We start from the raw sequence: 17,738 nt of genomic DNA, 5'->3' as shown, positions 1-17,738 counted from the left end.
AGTGGCGTACGTTACGTACAGTCGTTTTTTCCTCGAAACACTTATTAATACAATAAATTAGTATATAAGATAAAGCATCTTTGGAATTTGTTAACGAAATCTTTCATACCTTATGTTTTAAGTACACCGTTATCAAATTGAATGTTGTTTTTTAAGTAAAATACTGTACTGCTTTGTTCTAATTTGTAGTGAGGTCATAGGTTTGTTGTCACTCGAGAGTTTTAAGGTATATATCGCATTACAGTTCACTAACGTGGTGGAAAAACCTGTAGCATTCATGTGAATTGAACCATTTACACTTTTTACACTTGGTCTAGACCGAGTGTAAAAAGTGTAACGAAAGTCTAGTGACATTTGTAAAACGAACAGCGCCATCCGACGTCACGTCCGCTAAAACGAACGCGCAAGTGTACACTTCCCACGAAAGTGTAGAAAGTGTAGCTAGCACGAACAAACCTCTTGCTTGAGGAACAAGGATTCCTTGTATATATATATATATATTAGGCTGATTCAAAAAAAACGGCTAATTTTTTTTTTCAAAATCCTCACATAAAAACTTCCGAGAAGGTGTGAAAAGGCGCCTGTAAAAAGCAGAGCCCTTAATATTATTATTAAGAGGTCGCGCATCGGGAATTTCTATTTCCCGTTTAAATAACACAGGAATAAATTTTTTTAAATTTTGCAATTTCGTATTTTGGCAACGGCTCATTGAATTAGCGGAACAAAGCATATTTTTGTAGGAAATTTGACGCTCTACAAAAAAAGTCCTTACGAAGTTTTCGATAGTCACACTCCTTCAAAAGTTATTCCAGGTCAAAGTTGAACTTACAAAAAAATTCAATGTTTTTTTGTTTTTCGATGATACTATGAATCTTTTCTCATTATTTTGTTATAAAGAGAATAGATTTCGGAACAATTACATTTTTAAATAGTCAAGTGCATCAGTTATGGATTCTCCATGATAACATGTTTATTATTTAACATCGCATTTTTGTAAGGTAACTTTATATTGACTCGATGGGAAAATTAATGATTGAAAAAGCCCAATTAGAGTAAGATATATTTATTAAATATATCTTTATAACAAAATAATGAGAAAAGATTCATAGTATCATCGAAAAAAAAAACATTGAATTTTTTTGTACGTTCAACTTTGACCTCAAATAACTTTTGAAGGAGTGTGACTATCGAAAACTTTGTAAGGACTTTTTTTGTAGAGCGTCAAATTTCCTACAAAAATATGCTTTGGTCTGCTAATTCAATGAGCCGTTGCAAAAATACGAAATTGCAAAATTTAAAAAAATTTATTCCTGTGTTATTTAAACGGGAAATAGAAATTCCCGATGCGCGACCTCTTAATAATAATATTAAGGGCTCTGCTTGTTACAGGCGTCTTTTCACACCTTCTTGGAAGTTTTTATGTGAGGATTTTGAAAAAAAAAAATTAGCCGTTTTTTTTAATCAGCCTAATATATATGCTTATATATATATGTACTACTCACTACATCAGTGATCTAGGTAAATTATATTACTTTCTGATTCTGCCATACACTTGTATTTCTATACTTATTGAACTTTTATCGTAATAGTCTATTACTTGTTTATCACTGAATGAAACAAATTTTGAAGGGCTTTTTATTTGAATAATATTTCAGAGTTTAAGATGGATAACATGAAATTTTCATCAGTTTGCACAGTTCAAGCTGGATTTGCAAAACATCTCGGTTATCATCATCTTGCATAAAAAATAAACTGTTGACTTTTCAACATTTTTGTAATTGTTTATTGATTTCGAATACAAACCGACAATGTTCGGAATGGTCAAACCCATTCTTGCCAAGTCTATTCTGTTAGCTCCATCCTGAAGACCCATAAAAACTTGGCAGGCATTGAAAATTTCCGTAGTACTAATTTGTAATTTTTGTACAATTTACAATAATAAATTGCTACTGCCTCAACGCAGGAATAAATTATAATTTTTGAAAATTTGTTATTGTTCCAGAAATTAAAATTATAATAGAATTTACAACTATATCTTTACTTTCCTGCTGTTCAACTACAGAAACTTCATATACTTCAAAACTGATTAAATTGGATGTAAGAGACATACACAGACTTGGCATTACATGACTTCCACAGTCATCGGTTACATTATAAGTGAGACAATTATTTAATCGATTTGCAGAGAAAATCATGTCGCAATCGTAGCCAACAGTTCTAAAATTGGATATTTATTTTGTTCAACTATTTATTTTCGTTCCAAAACGAAGAATCCATACTACGGGTATTGACGATTTTAATAGCAGCATAAAAACTCATGATCAGTACATTTCTAACGGAATCAATCCATACTTCAGTATCTGTGAAATTCGTTTTTTAGCATAACTAACTAGGATTATGGTTAAATATCAAAAATTGCTTTTAGAACTGTTGCGCATAAAATTATTTTTCCCAAATATCTTAGATTTTATATTGATTATAATACTTTAATATTTTACCAACTATCTCTATAAGGCGTGTAATACATTAATGTGGGTAAAGTAAGGCTCATTTGAGCTTCATCTTCTGGAGTTACATGATTCGTTTTCTATTGAAACAGCCGTGCCTGTTACTGGTAGTTAACAAGAACTCCCACTGGTTGACTCACTGTTTAGAACGTGATTTGGCATAAATGTAATACGAAATATTCCTTATCAGGAAATACCTCATACACTAGAAGATACTAGCAGTAACAAAAAACATTGTTGCATATTATAAATTGTTTGTTATATACATTTTTTGAATAATTTAATATATACGTTTACGTTGGAGCTACATTCAAAAAATCTAAATCAGGTGAAAGCAAATTCAAAATAATTCCATCCATATCGAATTTTACTGAGCGTTTTTTTGGGCAGGAGCTCAGCCTGGACATTGCTGCTAGTATTTAACTGTTATGCACTTGTAGCCGAATAATACCACCATATCGTATTTCGTTCAAATCAGTAATCCAGGGGATGGGAGGTCCTATTGTAAAACAATTTTTGGCTTTACTCAAGTTTCGGGACTCTTCAAATTTTTTTATCTCAAAATTTTTCATCATTTGCTACATCAAATTCAGTTGATATTCTGTTATATACAATTTGTAGCTGAGTTTCATGAAAAAGAATTACGAACCCCATTCACACATAGACCCATGTGAAACTACAATGCGATATCTGGGAAAATGAACATTCATCAACTTGTGAAGTAATCTATAAACAACTTGACAAAATGGTAAGTATATATTGTAAAAAACAATGATAAAGAAAAAAAACGCGTGAATATGAAAACAATTCACTCAGAGTAACTTGCAATGTTTCAAACATCTCAAACGCTTGCTTAGCGTAAAAAAAACTAGGTATATTAATTAAAAATTAACGATCATTCATAGTTTGAAATTTTAATTAATGTTGTAATGTATGCAATATGAATAATGAATATAAGATAACGTTGCTTGGGAGTTTCAGCACAGAACTTCACGTACATGTCTATGAAAATAAAATTGAAAACCAAAGCGTCAGTTACATTTTAAAAGAAAATTAAAATAAAATAAATGTGCAACCTAATTTTATTTTGCCTCGATCCTGTACTGAGCTCCAAATTGCCTACATCCATTATTATATTATGTGAATGTTTTTTTTTATCTTTTTTCAGTATTTTTTATTAACGGTAATATTTCAAAATTCGATACGTCGTATGAATCTAATTCTTACATTTAGAAGAATTAAATTAGAATTGTTGAAAATAATTACAAGACGAGACGAATTTGAAATTTTACCTCTGTATGTTTATCAAAACTTCCAATTCAACATCTTGTACAAAGTAGAGATTTCCAGTTTACAAGTTATTCATGAAAGCTTTGATACATCTTTTCTTATCTCTTATTACATTAGATATTAACATGAATATAACCTCAGAGTGCTTCTAGGCCCTGTTTTAAAAGCACATTGGAGCATAGAACAGTGTACATCAAATTACCTATCTTTTTCCGTTTTTTCTTTGTATTTTCTGTGATTTCAATTTTCAAATATATATTTTATTTTATGCAACACAACTCGACAGATTTGCTGTCAGAATCATCTAACAATATTGGCTGATTGTGTATACATGATACTTGATAACTTTATTATTTATTTACGAATATGGTTATGAGATTTTGATAAAAAAAAAATTGGAATAATAAATATTCATGTTTTGTATAAGAATCTATCTAAGCGTTAGATTAAAATGAATCGAAAAAAGAAACTATTGATTTATATTCAGTTCACATATCAGTGTTAGGTAATTAGATATAGTTTACATTCATGGCAATTGATCTGTAACGTCAGAAGATAGTTATAGATGGCCGCATTTTATCTCAGATATCAAAATCCATTGATTTTGGAAATTGTGGACATTATTACAGCATTGAATTAATAATAAGAAATTTTCATTACTTTGTTGGGCTCATACATATAATTTCTATCAAATTAATCTGTATTGTTTGCATAAGAGCAATTTTCATTTTTCGGTTTCAATACTAACACGAGCTTATTTTCCAAATACTTTCAGTACAACAATCACATGTCAATAGAAAGCACTTAGCAAAATATAGAAAACACTGTTAAATTAAAATTGAATCGAAATTTATCCAAAGCCCGTTTTCATTTATTTGATAATGGCTCCATTTAGCATGGTGTTTTTAACTTGATTACTAATGTGTAAGCCATCCCCTGAGGCTCCCTTATCTTTTTTGTTTTGCGGGTTTGTTACATTGTCTAAGCCAAGCTTGCTGAGAGTGCGCAAAGCTGTGAGCGCAGCTTGATCTCGACTTGCATCTGTTGTTGGTCCAGCACCATGACACACCTGGGGCGGATCAGTGCTCAGAGAGACAAGAGAAAGGAATTCGTTATGGTTGCCCTAGAAATCGGAGAATCGATATTGGATACATGGCACACACTTCATTTGTGATGGCGGAAGATAATACCATGTAGTATCAATCAAGATCATTATAAGATGTGAAATCAAAAATTCCTTAACCAGTGTGGCTACTCAATTTGGTTTTGAAAATGCTCCTGAATGTTTCATTTCCTTGATTGAAATAACGTATTTTTCTTGACTTTTTGCTTCGGCACATGGTATTTTGTATTACTTTATCTGTATTTTTAAAGATGCTGAAATTGAATTGTTCTTTAATAAAAAATAGAGAAGGTCGGAGTTTCTAGTAAATGTGAAGTTTCTGTTTACGGCATACACATTCACATTCTTATTAATCCCATCATTATTGTGATCGAATGAAGTAAACCAACAACTACAAGTATTTAGGCGTTTGTTGGCAATTGCCAAAACTTATACTATAGTTGGTGTGGTATGGGCAAAATTTACGCATAATATTATAACTACCTCGGTTACTACCAGAATGTACCTAATCGACAAATAGGATATAGTGAGGTACCAGCATGGTACATGAACCGCGATGGATTCGGGCCGATTTAAAGCAGGAACTTCCGATCGACAAATCATTTTCAAAATAGGTGCCATTGTAATGCTCATTAGGAATTTCAAGTATACACATTGTTTTGTTTAATAGTACGCAATTAAAAATACAGTCACATATGTTGTACTCTCACGATGCATTCATTGTGGTAAATTATTTATTGAAAATAATGTAAAAAACACCTATGAATTTGAAAATATGGTATGGAGAAATATTTTTGAATAAAACAACAGCATAATAAGAATAGCACTACAACAAAGGGCCTAACATCTACTACGTGTAGTGATGCGGAAATGATAACCACATAGTTGGTGTAAACACAATAAAAAATTTTAAAATCAATTTCAAAAATCGGGAAATTGAAAACCAAAACCAGAAATAATACAGCAACCTAGATTGGCCGTTGTAGTCCAGCAGGGTAATTGTTTTTTATGTGTCATTCAGATGTGGAAAATGGTTGGTTCCCCCCCCCACTGCCATCACTGCCACCACCACACCATTAAACCCTGATCGTCGTATTTGGATAACATATTTGACACTTGAATACTACAATGATTTTTCATAACTTATTATATTCTTTGTTCCACCTGAATGTAACCTCTCATAATAATGAATATACGTATCATGTTGAACATACCTTTGGAAAGTCGCTGAACTGTATGTCAAAGCTTAGTAGCTGAGCCAAATACCTCAACTGATCTTTGGGGGAAACAACGGGGGTCTGATGCTGTTGCTGACCACGTAATTCCTCAGCTACAGCTTGAACACTGGGTCCTCCACCAAGTTTTGATTCCTGGCCTCCATCTACCAACAGAAGCCCGGGAACTAGTTGTCGTCCAGTTGTACCTGGAATTTGAATATATGATTGACTGACTGTTGCTGCCAGATCCACAGCCGTAATTATCTATACCAATCATAATAAAGACCCTACCGCCAACAGAATGATTCGGAATTTCGTTGACCTGATCTTCTTCTAAGAACGTAACCTTCCTTGGTTTTCCCTCAGAATTTTCATTATCTCCTGTCTTGATTGAAGGCTTAACTGGCTGAGGCTGTGGTTTACTATATCCCAATTGCATTAGTAGTGCTTCAGCAGCAGCTCGTTTAGCTAATTTCTTATTTGGCCCAACTCCTTGAGCAGAATTTGATCCGACAGTTACTTCCATGATGAATTCTCTACGTCGTGGAGCGCCCTTTTCATCTACAAGTGTATAAACCGGTTCTCTTTCGCGTTTTGCTTGTTGAATTTGGATGAGACGAGAAATGGGATTCACTTCCTCGGCCGCCTCAGGCTCAGTGCGAGGTTCTTGATAAACTTTTATGAGATTTCGTGATTTTTTTTTGGTTGCTGGTGGTTTTCGTTTTAAACGCTGTACAGAGGGAGTTTGAATTGTAAGAGGAATAGGAGGGAGGCGTTTCAACTCATCCAGCATTAATTCTGCGGCACGCTTTTTCGATACCTGAAAAAGAAATTTTCAAGTATAATGAAATATGCTTGTAGACGTAATTTTAAACAAATCTGGAGGCTTACCTTCTTTGATGATCCCTCTCCAGTTGTAGTTCTATCCCCAACTGTACATTTGGTAACAAAAATTCGGATATGTGGCTTGCCTCGTTCTGATACAACTTCGAAGTTTACCGAAAGGCCTCGTTTCAATGCCGTCTCATGAACAAGCGAAACAGGGCTTTTCAATTCCGCATTAGGATCATCTATTCCATTCAATGTTCCATTGTCGTTTGCAGCACAAGTGTTTGTTATTTCTTCAGGCAATGGTAGCTGGCGCAGTTGTTCCAAAGCTCGGCTAGCGGCGTCGTGGCGTGCAGCCTGTCCAGTAACACCTCTTCCAAGAAATTCGCGATCTCCAACCTAGAGCAATTAGCTACGTTATGCTTTGTTTAAAGGCGACAAGATTTGTCGATCAGCAAAGATGAATTTTAGGCAACGAACCTTTAATATGAAGAATAGGAATTCTCGACCTCGTATATAATCTATTATTGAATCTTGGTGATCGGTCAATTATGTAAACGTATTTTTTGTTAACGTCTCGGCCCGGATATGGGCCCTCCTCAGAACGATTTATTTATTTAACTGTCAAGAACAACAAAAATTTTTTATAAGAAAAGTACAATCAGACATTAAATACAGTAGATGTAATACTCTTAGGGCTATTATATATCATAGGTTAATGAGTACAGTTTTGATTAATTGAAAAAAAGATAGACTTAGAGAGTTATTTACCTTTTTATAGTAAGCGGACTAAGATACAGTCGAATTCATAATTTACAATTTGTGGAGACAATGTTCTTTGAATAACGGTAGTCAATGTCGGATCCTCTGGTTGTTTAACATGTAGGAGTTACAAGTTGGAGGTCATTAATTAAAAAGATTAAAAAACTATGTCTCTTCACAGTCTATATGTCATTGTATTAAAAGGTTTTAAAGAGGTTTTTTTAGCAGTAAAATTAGTTTGCACAATGTCCTAGAAAGTGGAGCTGGGATCTTTATGACTATGTTCTCCATGTCTGACAAAAATTTATTTTTTTAGTACTCATTAACCTATAATATATAATAGCCCTAAGAGTATTACATCTACTGTATTTAATGTCTGATTGTACTTTTCTTATAAAAAATTTTTGTTGTTCTTGACAGTTAAATAAATACACTGTTCTGAGGAGGGCCCATATCCGGGCCGAAACGTTAACAAAAATACGTTTACATAATTGACCGATCACCAAGATTCAATAATAGAACGAACCTTTAATGTTACAACATAGAGTCCTTGCTGCTGTGATTGAAATCCACGGTTATAGGTTGGATAACGTGGGGTCATCATTCGAGGAAAGTTTCCATATCCATGTGGCACAAACTGTTGCAGAGGGGCTGGAGGAGCCTGGCTAAATGTGTAAACTGTTGGTTCACCACGTTTCATTGCTAAAGCGTTTAATTCCACTGTTGGTGGTAGATGTTCTGAAATTATTGAATAAAATTTAGAAATCTGTGAATTCCCTAAAAATGTTATCTCTTGGGGTGAAATGCAATTAGAGTAAAACCTGTTTTCTTAATAACTTTTTTTAAGTTTATCAATATGACATACATTGATATAATTGCAAATTAGACCAAATTCGAGTAATCCTTTTAGCTATTCGAAGCGCATGAAGTACTAATGGGTCAGTTATATAACTTCGACAAAATAGTGCCCTCTCCTACATTCATTTCTCATATAAGAGCTCGTCCAATCAAGTAATAATCAATTGAAAAATGAAATCGTAACTAGTATCTCTTGAACTTTTGTATGTCCCTGAGATTTACTTTGTATTTCACTAGTACCGCTGACATACATACTTTAGCAGATTGCCTGTTTGCTATTACCGTTTTTTATTTTGGAGGACTGGATGAATAAATCTTTGTTTTATTTTTTTTTTTCTGTTACAACATAAATGCAGAATTTCGATATTTTACGTTCACGTGCTAGAATTTTATCTTTACATTAATATTTCGAAGCTCGAGCAAGAGCTTTCATGTTCCCATTGGAATTTACATAATTTAATGACTCAGTTTCATAATTATCGCCAAATTAGTCATGTAACCGACCCCCTATTGTTAAATTCTATGTTATTAAGACAATCGGCAATGAGGGTGCATTATTAATTGTTACCAGAAGCAGCAGGACATTTTCCTGGATGTAAGATCCTCATTGCCCTTGCTGGTTTTGGCGGTGGATGTCTGTACCAGGTATCTTCAAGTGCTTTTGTGGCTGCGCTATGCTGTGCTTTTTTAATGCTTGGACCTTCGGCAACAAATTCTTCATCACCAAGTTTTAGAGTAACAGTAAACTTTTTTTTATGTGCAGGGCCTTCTTCATTGGTTAATCTATACTGGTGTTGGATTTTATTAAATCTTGCGAGTTCATTGACGAGACACATCGGAGTTTTCTCTTTCATGTTTGCCAAATTTGTATTATTTGTGTTGATTTGGTTCTGATTTGATGGACTCTGGTCCCTGGACTCTCCGTTGTCTTCATTCGGAGGTGAATTATTCTGTTCCGCATTCTGTTGATTATGCAGTTGCTGTTGAGACAGTTGGTCAGTTTGATGTTGTCCTTGTTGAACAGTGAGTTGAGTGGGAAGAGTACCAGCAACTGTATTGCTCTGGTCGATTAATCCAACGTTAGCCATTACGCCTGGGGAAAGTTGAAAATTAAGGTTTACTGCTACGTAATTATAAATGTTAAGAAATTAAACTTATTAAAGGAGGTTCATCATCCATAAAGTATGTTTGCTCTTATAATTCAGTGAGTTCGAAAGAAAAATACAATCTTAGTAAGCTAGAAGTTGTCTCCAACCAAGGAGTCAACATTTCTTAATCGAGAAATTCGATTACTAAAAAACCGTGGAAAAATTCAGGAAAAAATTACAGCAAGTGAAATGAGTACCACAAAACCACTACGAAAATTTAAAAAACTTAGGGAACCTTTGTTGAAGATACAAAACTTTCGAAGTACCGGGTATTACAGGAAAAAAGAGTCTTTGACTGCAGCACAATGTATTTTGAATTGCGTTCACTCACAAAGGAATTTTCTTAATATCATAACTTGCAAGTCAATTCGTTCTTATTAAAATTATTCAAAAGTTTTTTTTCTAAATATTTTGGCATCATCTTCATCAAAGGAGTAAAACTTGTTTCAATATTTGTAATCTAAATGTTGGATTAACTATACTAAAATTGACCACTCCAGTGTTTTGCTGTTTATTTTTCATTGCTGATTTCAGCATCACTGTTTAATGAAATATTTGTGAAATTTAAGCTGAAAATAAAAGTTGCATAAGAATCGATTAACAAACTTGAAATTTAAACACACGCTGGTGATGAAGTGGCTACATTGAAGCCTGTTGAATTTATGAACCCAAGCATTTGGTTTTTTGTACTTTTTCTTGATTTCGTTAAGAAAAAAATTAAATGGCCTGACAAACACAAATCTAAACTCTGTATAATTTCAAATGCAATCCCATAATTTCTTCCTAATATATAGCACAAAAATATTTTTAAAGATTTTTCAAACACAGTTTAATGTTAAACGTTATTTTATAATGAGTTACCGATAAAAACTACGTGCCACTTATGGACGTGTGTAATTCCCAGTTTTCCCAAACTATAAAAATACCTGATAAATTCTAGTTTCACCAGTTTTCACCATCTGTTGCCACCCTAAAATAGTACAGAAAAGATGTCTACTTATTTCTAGGCTTAAATGGTAAAGTATTATACATAAAATGCTAAACTTAAACAGACCTTCTATGCAACCTGTTGGTCCAAAAAAGAGTCGTAAGTCTTCGGCAGTGTAGTTTAACGAGGAAAGATGTTTTTTTGCCTCTGCGACATTTAGTAGAAGTAACAGACTTGCCACTATTGCAAAACAGTGGCGGGCTGATAAAATCAAATAAATCATATTGAAAATGGAGTTTGGTAAAAATTCGAAACTTGTGGCTCTGCCGTAATAATTTATCACCCTACAATTGCATCTAAAATTTTCTTCTTAGAACAATAATGTAAGTAATAAAATAAATATTAGCATTTTTTAAATCTAGCAGAATGGTTGTAAAAACTGAAATTTTACATTTTTTTACTTCGACAGATATTCCAGCCAAAATCCATGGTTTTTTTGCCCAATATATTACATCTTCCAGAACTTAGATTCTTTTCACACACTTACAGCTACCTTATACACTGGATCCTCTTATCATCACCTTGCTGTCTCGGATCTCATACCGCATCAGGATAATGCTTCCTCTACTCCTAAACTGCAAATGGCTAGTGCCTTGGATCTTTCCTTCCAGAAATACACACTCACGTCATCTTCGATTCCAACATCTAAATTCACTTCTCTGCACTTTTTCCTCCTTGACATTTTTTCATTGTACTCCATATATTTTTTACAGTAAATCAATTATATACTTAAACATTAAACTCCTCAATCCAAGTTTCCCTCCTTTCTTCTTAACCTTTGTACATGCACGTAATCGGTAGGTTGCAAACCTAAAATATGCTATCAGTGATGGCCACTCATCGTGATCACATCATTTGTGCCGTAATAAATGTATACCACTTGTAAAATTTAAGAAAAAAAAGTTCGGCATAGTATGCTTCAACAATTTTGCTATTAATATCGATGTTTAGCTTTTATGTTATAAAGTTACGTATTACTAAGCCGTTACTATCACTGTTTTATAAAATTTTGCAAAATTTCTGTAACCATGATCGAAACCTGCCATTTTCCACCTTAGATCCCCAAATTTGCCACATAAAAATTTTGGGTAACTCGTTTTACAGAGTATCATAAGACTTCCATAGATAAAATTTCAACAGTTTTCTACAATTTTAGGCAGAAAGTCTAGCGCTCGGGACTGATAGACTCGTAAAACCTAGGTAATATCTAAATGATCATTGTCAGGTGTAAAAGTTCATAATTAAACATGATGGAAGAGCATTCAAATTTTCACTAGATTTAATTACGAGCAAAGTACCATAACCTTTAACCCTTTCGGCCCGATCGGTGACTATGATCACCCAACGCCTGACGCTTGCTCTGTACGAGCGGTGACCATGGTAACCCAACATTTGACGTTCGTTATGTACGAACGGTGACCATGGTAAACCAACATTATGTTATAATTTTTTAAGCATTTTTTTTACGAGCGACTGCACTCGCTCTGCGTAAGATAGCATGGTATTGTGCATCTGACGGGCGCTTGCAGTTGTTCCGCAAGTACGGACGCTTGCCGCGACTGCTCGGTTAGTGGGGACGGCGCGACGTAGAATGCATCCGTAGCGAAAGGGTTAAGCAACTAAGAATCTGTTATAAGTATATTCAGTATTTTCGTGGATTTTCCGGAATCCCTTGATTCCGGACGATGATGATGAATACACAAACAAAATTGCTAACACTATTATTGCTCAAAGTCTGAAACGATTGCATTACTTTGAAGAGAAAAAAGTATGAAATGAGAATTGATTAACCAGCACTTCGACGTCCCTTTGAAGGATCCAAACTTATTGTAGCCGCTAGTGCATAACTTTATTGTAACTGCATTAATTGTTGAGACACTGTCATTTTTGCTGAAAAATTGAAATCACTCAATAATTGGTTTTTCCAGAGTGTGGTGGAGTCACTCTGTGGAAGAAATATAAAAATTGATCATTTGATTTTGTTTGTAATACTGCTAGTTTAAAGTTTGGCACGAGAAATTGAGGCTGCTGTAACGAAATAACCTCGCTAGTTGTAATTGAGCTTAAAGAATCTGAGGGCATGCACGGCAGAACCAAAAGTTTATACAGAGCTCAAAACATTATATTTTACATGTAAATAACTTACTCTTCATTTGTGGAGTCATGACTATTTGCAACTAAATTATAGGGCGGATGAATAAGAATTCTCGACCTCGTATGTAATATATTATAGGGCACACATATCTGATGAGTGATCTAAATAACAGCAATGACTAAGCTCGTTTTCGGGTAAGTCCCTGTATATTTGTAATATCTGCGTAAGAAACAATCTGATAATTGGACCGGCGAATGGCGGATTGAATGCGTTCTAAAAATCACGAGTTTCGTGACCACTACAACAGTGTCTAACTATGTTGAGAACCTTGAGCGCGATGAGCGCGATCCACAACGCAACGCGTACTCATGCGGCTTAAGGATATACGGGGCAGTCTATACTCAACCCACTTACTGCGAAAATTGATATTTTTGATTTGGCTGAAATTTTGCTGTACTTTCACATTCTGTGAAAAAAGGTTCCTTATTATTTTTAAATTTTTTCGTATAGCTGTTCGAGTAAAATATGAAGTTTTAATTGAAAAAAAAAAGTGACTCAATATTGAAAATTTAAAAAAAATAAAACGAGCGTTTCCTCCCCAATGAAACCGGCGTAAAATTTGTGCAAAAGACAGTGGTATTTTTGAAGATTTCTCAAAAAAAGAAATCGATCGATACACCTAAGTTTAAAAATAACATTTTAATTTTGAAATGCAAAAAACTTACGTATAAAAGCTTTTGATATTTTATTACATTTATTGATTTTTCAAAAAGATAGAAGCATTTGAAATATAAACGAGTAAAATTTTCAAAAATACATAACTCATCAATGGCTAAACGAAATAATTTGAAAAAAAAATCGAGGTCACTTTTTTCACTGAGTAAAAAAAAAAAATAAGCTAAGTTTCAGCCAAATCAAAAATGTCAATTTTTGCAGTAGGTTGGATTAGTATAGAAAAAGCGTTCTCAAAGAAGTAAGAGCGACACAGTAAGTCTACGTATTTTCTCTTTCTATGGTAAGAGCTTACCTATCGTAATGGACTACCACAAGTAATGTTTAGCCCAGTTTTTCTTTGAACTTTCGAGGCTTGGTGAATTTTCAAGAAATAAACAATTACATCAAATAAAATCATTGATACAGAAGCAGTGTAGAGAATGGTATCAACAATTACTCATACTTCACGTAGTCTCTTGCTATCATCTAATTTCAACAAAACTTCGCAAGTTTGTAGTGTGAAATTTTCACATTGATAAAATATATTGTATGCATAAAAAATGTTCAGTGCTAACTTTATGGTGATAAATCCTTATGCAAAACATCTGTTTCTACGTCAGCAAGACATGTAGAAATGATATATCTCGGCGTACCTGCTTAAAAAGGCAAATTGTGCCATACACGTTTAAAATCTTCAGTAAAACAATTATAAATTATTTCTATACGTGTTTCTAAACTAAGTCCATTAAAACCTTCATGCTAAGTTACGGCTATTTAACGTTGAGATATGCCTTTTTCATTAAAGATCACTAATAATTAATTTTTAATAATGAAATTTGAACAGACTCAATTATGTAATTTATCACATATTTTCATTCCCTCTCGGAGAAATCACAAGTACACCGTTTGCTGAATAAATTATTTCTTTCAATAAAAGGCAAACTGACTTATCAAAACTATTTATATAGAAGAGCAGAGTGATGGTGAAATATGTGAAGATAATTTAAAGTTGTTCAAAGATATTTTGCAGAGTTAGGGTGAAAGTTGAAGAAAATTTGGTTCGAAAACATCACTTATTTACGGTGATAAAATGAAGTGAAAACATATATAGCAATAAATTACATGAAATGATACTGAAATCTGAGCTTGCCCTTTTCTACGTCATTGTTCAATTGCTTTTTCACAATAAACGAAAAAAGAAAGCACCAGAACATCAAAAGTTGTCATGTACAATGAAAGTACATCAATATCTTCAATTGTTAAACTGTTACACTGATTATTTCGAAATGAAACAAATTACTTTGTAATTGAAAGTCGGGTGTATAATTATGAATTGAACATACCATTAGTGTGTTGCGAGTTGATTCCAAGCAACACTGGCTGTCGAGGATTGTTCTGAGGAGCGATACCGTGTGGTATTTGGTGAGGAGGATGTTGATGTGCAGCCATCGCTAATTGTTGTTGAGGGTGCGGTATGTGTGGACTTCGATGTTGATGAGGATGCTGCGGCTGATGTGGATGCTGCTGCATCGGATGCATAGGTCCTGCCATTCTAAAATCCATCATTTCATGATATCAGTTAAACCACGTCCAAAATTTTGTAATTTATATGGATTAGAGACCATTTCGAACTCATTTTCTGAAATTTTTGAAAATTGATAAACTTACCAACTTATGAGAATAATGAAATAATTTGAAATTTCATATAGCGAATATTTTTATTTCATCAAATCACCTTTGGATATAATTCTTGAAAACTGCAAATTCATATGGGATCCTATCCCAGTTTCTTGTGGGTAGACACATAAGTATAGGTAGTAAAAAATTGTATTACATCTGTATGTCTACATACATAAGTACACTCTCTTATGAGAACTTGGAACAGAATCCCATATGAATTTGCAGTAGGGTTTCTATTTCAAAATGTGATTATCAGACACATTATTTTGTTGTAACTTTCTATACTTTATTTGCAAACATCATTTGTGAAATGAACCTTATTTTGAACACGTGTTCATTGGTATTAGCGTTTTTTCTTCAGGGTCGACAGGGGGTAACCAGATATGAAGGCCCTTTTTTTATTTTGTAATGGTAATTTACAAAATGCAAATGTTATTTGAAATAAATATACATACCTATTCTGCTCTCTGAGTTGATTTTGCATCGAATGATGTTGGTGTCGCAACATCCTACCAAAACCCACTCTTCGAAACCTAAAATATGAAAAAATAAATAGAAGTTGAATTCAAACGTTTTGGAGTTAAATTTTTAATGCATGGTATAACCACAAATCATGAAATAAACAAGTTCGTCTTAAAGCTGAATTCTGTGTGTCAGGTTCACATCTGTGGGTGAAATTTTTTTTCATTTTGTATCAAATTTTCCCGAGAGAATTACTCTGAAAGATTGACTACAATAACTAAACATTGGTGAAATATTTGTAAAGTTTTTAAAGGGCAAGAAGCGGACCGTTTTGCAGTCGACGTAAAATAAACAATACTCGGAAAAGCGCAACAATTAACTTGGAATTATTATGTCACGTAATCATTAGCGTGTAATATAAAAGTTTGAACCTTTTTACGGATTAACGTGCGACACACGCGTAGTGAAATTAAATCATAAACACTGTTAACTATTGGGGTATTTATTGTTAGAGTAGAGTGTGAAGCTGGTTTGTGAAGGAAAGTTAAAATAAGCGATCGCTCAAGATTGCCTAATTAATATACCGTTTTAATTTTTTCAGCGAAGGTTAGATCGTTGAACGACATTATCTGCCATCGAATGATCATTCAATTCATCATTGTAAAGTAACTATTATCTATTAATAAATCGGTCAATACACAATGGGCTTGGTCCGGCAAGGACCGGAGTGCGAATGATAAACCGAGTGGGATCTCCTTACCGAAAGCCCGTCTATTTCACGAAAAACTTCTGCTCTGACGACGGAGGAATTTTCAGCGAAACAGATCGCGTCACTTAAACGAACACTTTATGCACCCTTTTACCACGTTTGGCAAACAGTAAAGAAAATCAGTCTGTAGACTAAAATGCGGCCATTTTGATGTGTGATCTGAGCTCGCCGCCGTTGCCTCCCTAGCGAAGTCAGCGTAAGCATGCGACAACGCATACACCGATTCGCCCCACCTGCCGCTTTTTTTTCACTCCGACATCGGCGATTTTCCCACATATTTGCAATTCCTAATGTCAATAATTGGGGAAATGCTGCATCTTTCGGTCCGCGGGACAACGTCCTACGATTCCGTGATAAAAATCTCTCGTTATTTGAAAAACTCGATCGCCAAATACAACGAAATTACTTTCGTCGGATTTCGGAGTTGAACGCCCGTCACGGCACGTTGTAAAATCAGTTTATAACCTAGAACTGGTACGAAATTAACCTGCGACGAATTCCCGGTCTCCATTATATCATTACTTTGATTACGGTAACCCGCTTCATAAGTAATTGGGCAAAAAATTAACCGTTTACTACAGGTACTGAAGTCTCATGACCGGAGTTCCTATCCGTTCATACAGGATCTGTTTAATTATAGATTTCTCCATGACTGTAAATAAAGGAAAATATCACATGTATTTTCATACTTTCTGCGATTCGAAATATTTACGGAGTGAAAATTATTTCAGGATGTTATTACGAGAAATTATACACATATGCTTAGTAATCGAATCTTGTGTTTGTAAAATAGAGCAAGTCGTCTGCTGCAGAGAAATCACCGCATTGATAAGCGAATATGCTTTTTAATTTGATGTATAGATAACTTTTTATTGGGCAAATGTAAACATGTACTAATAACTTTCTCAAGCTCTTTTCAGTCAAGCGTATTTCCAACGAGATACGACTTATGAGTTATTGCACATTTCTATACCTATATTTTCTTAATATTAATTTATTTCTTACATAGATTTTTTAGATTTTCCGTTCAGATATTTATTGAAATATGCAAAACGTTACAGACCATGAAATCTTTCCTGTGTATAGGCTAATTTGTGCTATATGTTATACCATGCCTATTCACCTTCACAACTTCACCAGATATTTGAAAATGGCAAGAAATGACAAACCCCTAATCAGCTTATTGAAATCCATTTTATTGTTTTGTTTCTTTTATTCTCATTCACCGTATTTTTTTTAATTTTTTTTTCTTGTGAAATATAAATGTAAAAATGAAACGATTGTTTCAATATCAATT

General features: G+C 33.8%; 1 protein-coding gene across 3 annotated transcripts; it reads right to left on the bottom strand.

Annotated features, from left to right (window-relative positions):
• Positions 1-1,755: 1,755 nt before the first annotated feature.
• Positions 1,756-16,865, bottom strand: LOC124181354 (double-stranded RNA-binding protein Staufen homolog 2). Of its 3 annotated transcripts, none has more exons than XM_046567846.1 (9): positions 16,433-16,865; positions 15,666-15,743; positions 14,874-15,082; positions 9,154-9,678; positions 8,254-8,465; positions 7,029-7,364; positions 6,429-6,957; positions 6,135-6,343; positions 1,756-4,920 (listed from the first exon to the last, which is right to left on the bottom strand). In XM_046567846.1, the coding sequence occupies exons 2-9, from the start codon at positions 15,716-15,718 to the stop codon at positions 4,669-4,671; spliced, it is 2,325 nt and encodes a 774-aa protein (XP_046423802.1). In that variant the 5' UTR covers positions 15,719-15,743; positions 16,433-16,865; the 3' UTR covers positions 1,756-4,668. The 3 variants fall into 3 exon arrangements, with proteins under 3 accessions (XP_046423802.1, XP_046423803.1, XP_046423804.1); XM_046567847.1 differs by lacking the exon at positions 16,433-16,865 and adding an exon at positions 16,257-16,321; XM_046567848.1 differs by lacking the exons at positions 14,874-15,082; positions 15,666-15,743; positions 16,433-16,865 and adding exons at positions 10,788-10,922; positions 12,868-12,902; positions 12,948-13,090.
• Between the last annotated feature and the right edge of the window lie 873 nt (positions 16,866-17,738).

Source organism: Neodiprion fabricii, chromosome 4 (genome assembly GCF_021155785.1).
Source record: "Neodiprion fabricii isolate iyNeoFabr1 chromosome 4, iyNeoFabr1.1, whole genome shotgun sequence".
NCBI classification, from domain to species: domain Eukaryota; kingdom Metazoa; phylum Arthropoda; class Insecta; order Hymenoptera; family Diprionidae; genus Neodiprion; species Neodiprion fabricii.
This window is presented reverse-complemented; position numbering and strand designations above follow the sequence as displayed.

Coding starts and splice junctions, on each gene's coding strand:
- LOC124181354 (XM_046567846.1), bottom strand. CDS start 15,718: ATGTTGCGACACCAACATCATTCGATGCAAAATCAACTCAGAGAGCAG. Junction 7,365..8,253: donor TCTATGTTGTAACATTAAAG/GTTCGTTCTATT, acceptor TAATTGCTCTAG/GTTGGAGATCGCGAATTTCT. Junction 6,958..7,028: donor GAGAGGGATCATCAAAGAAG/GTAAGCCTCCAG, acceptor TTTCTTTTTCAG/GTATCGAAAAAGCGTGCCGC.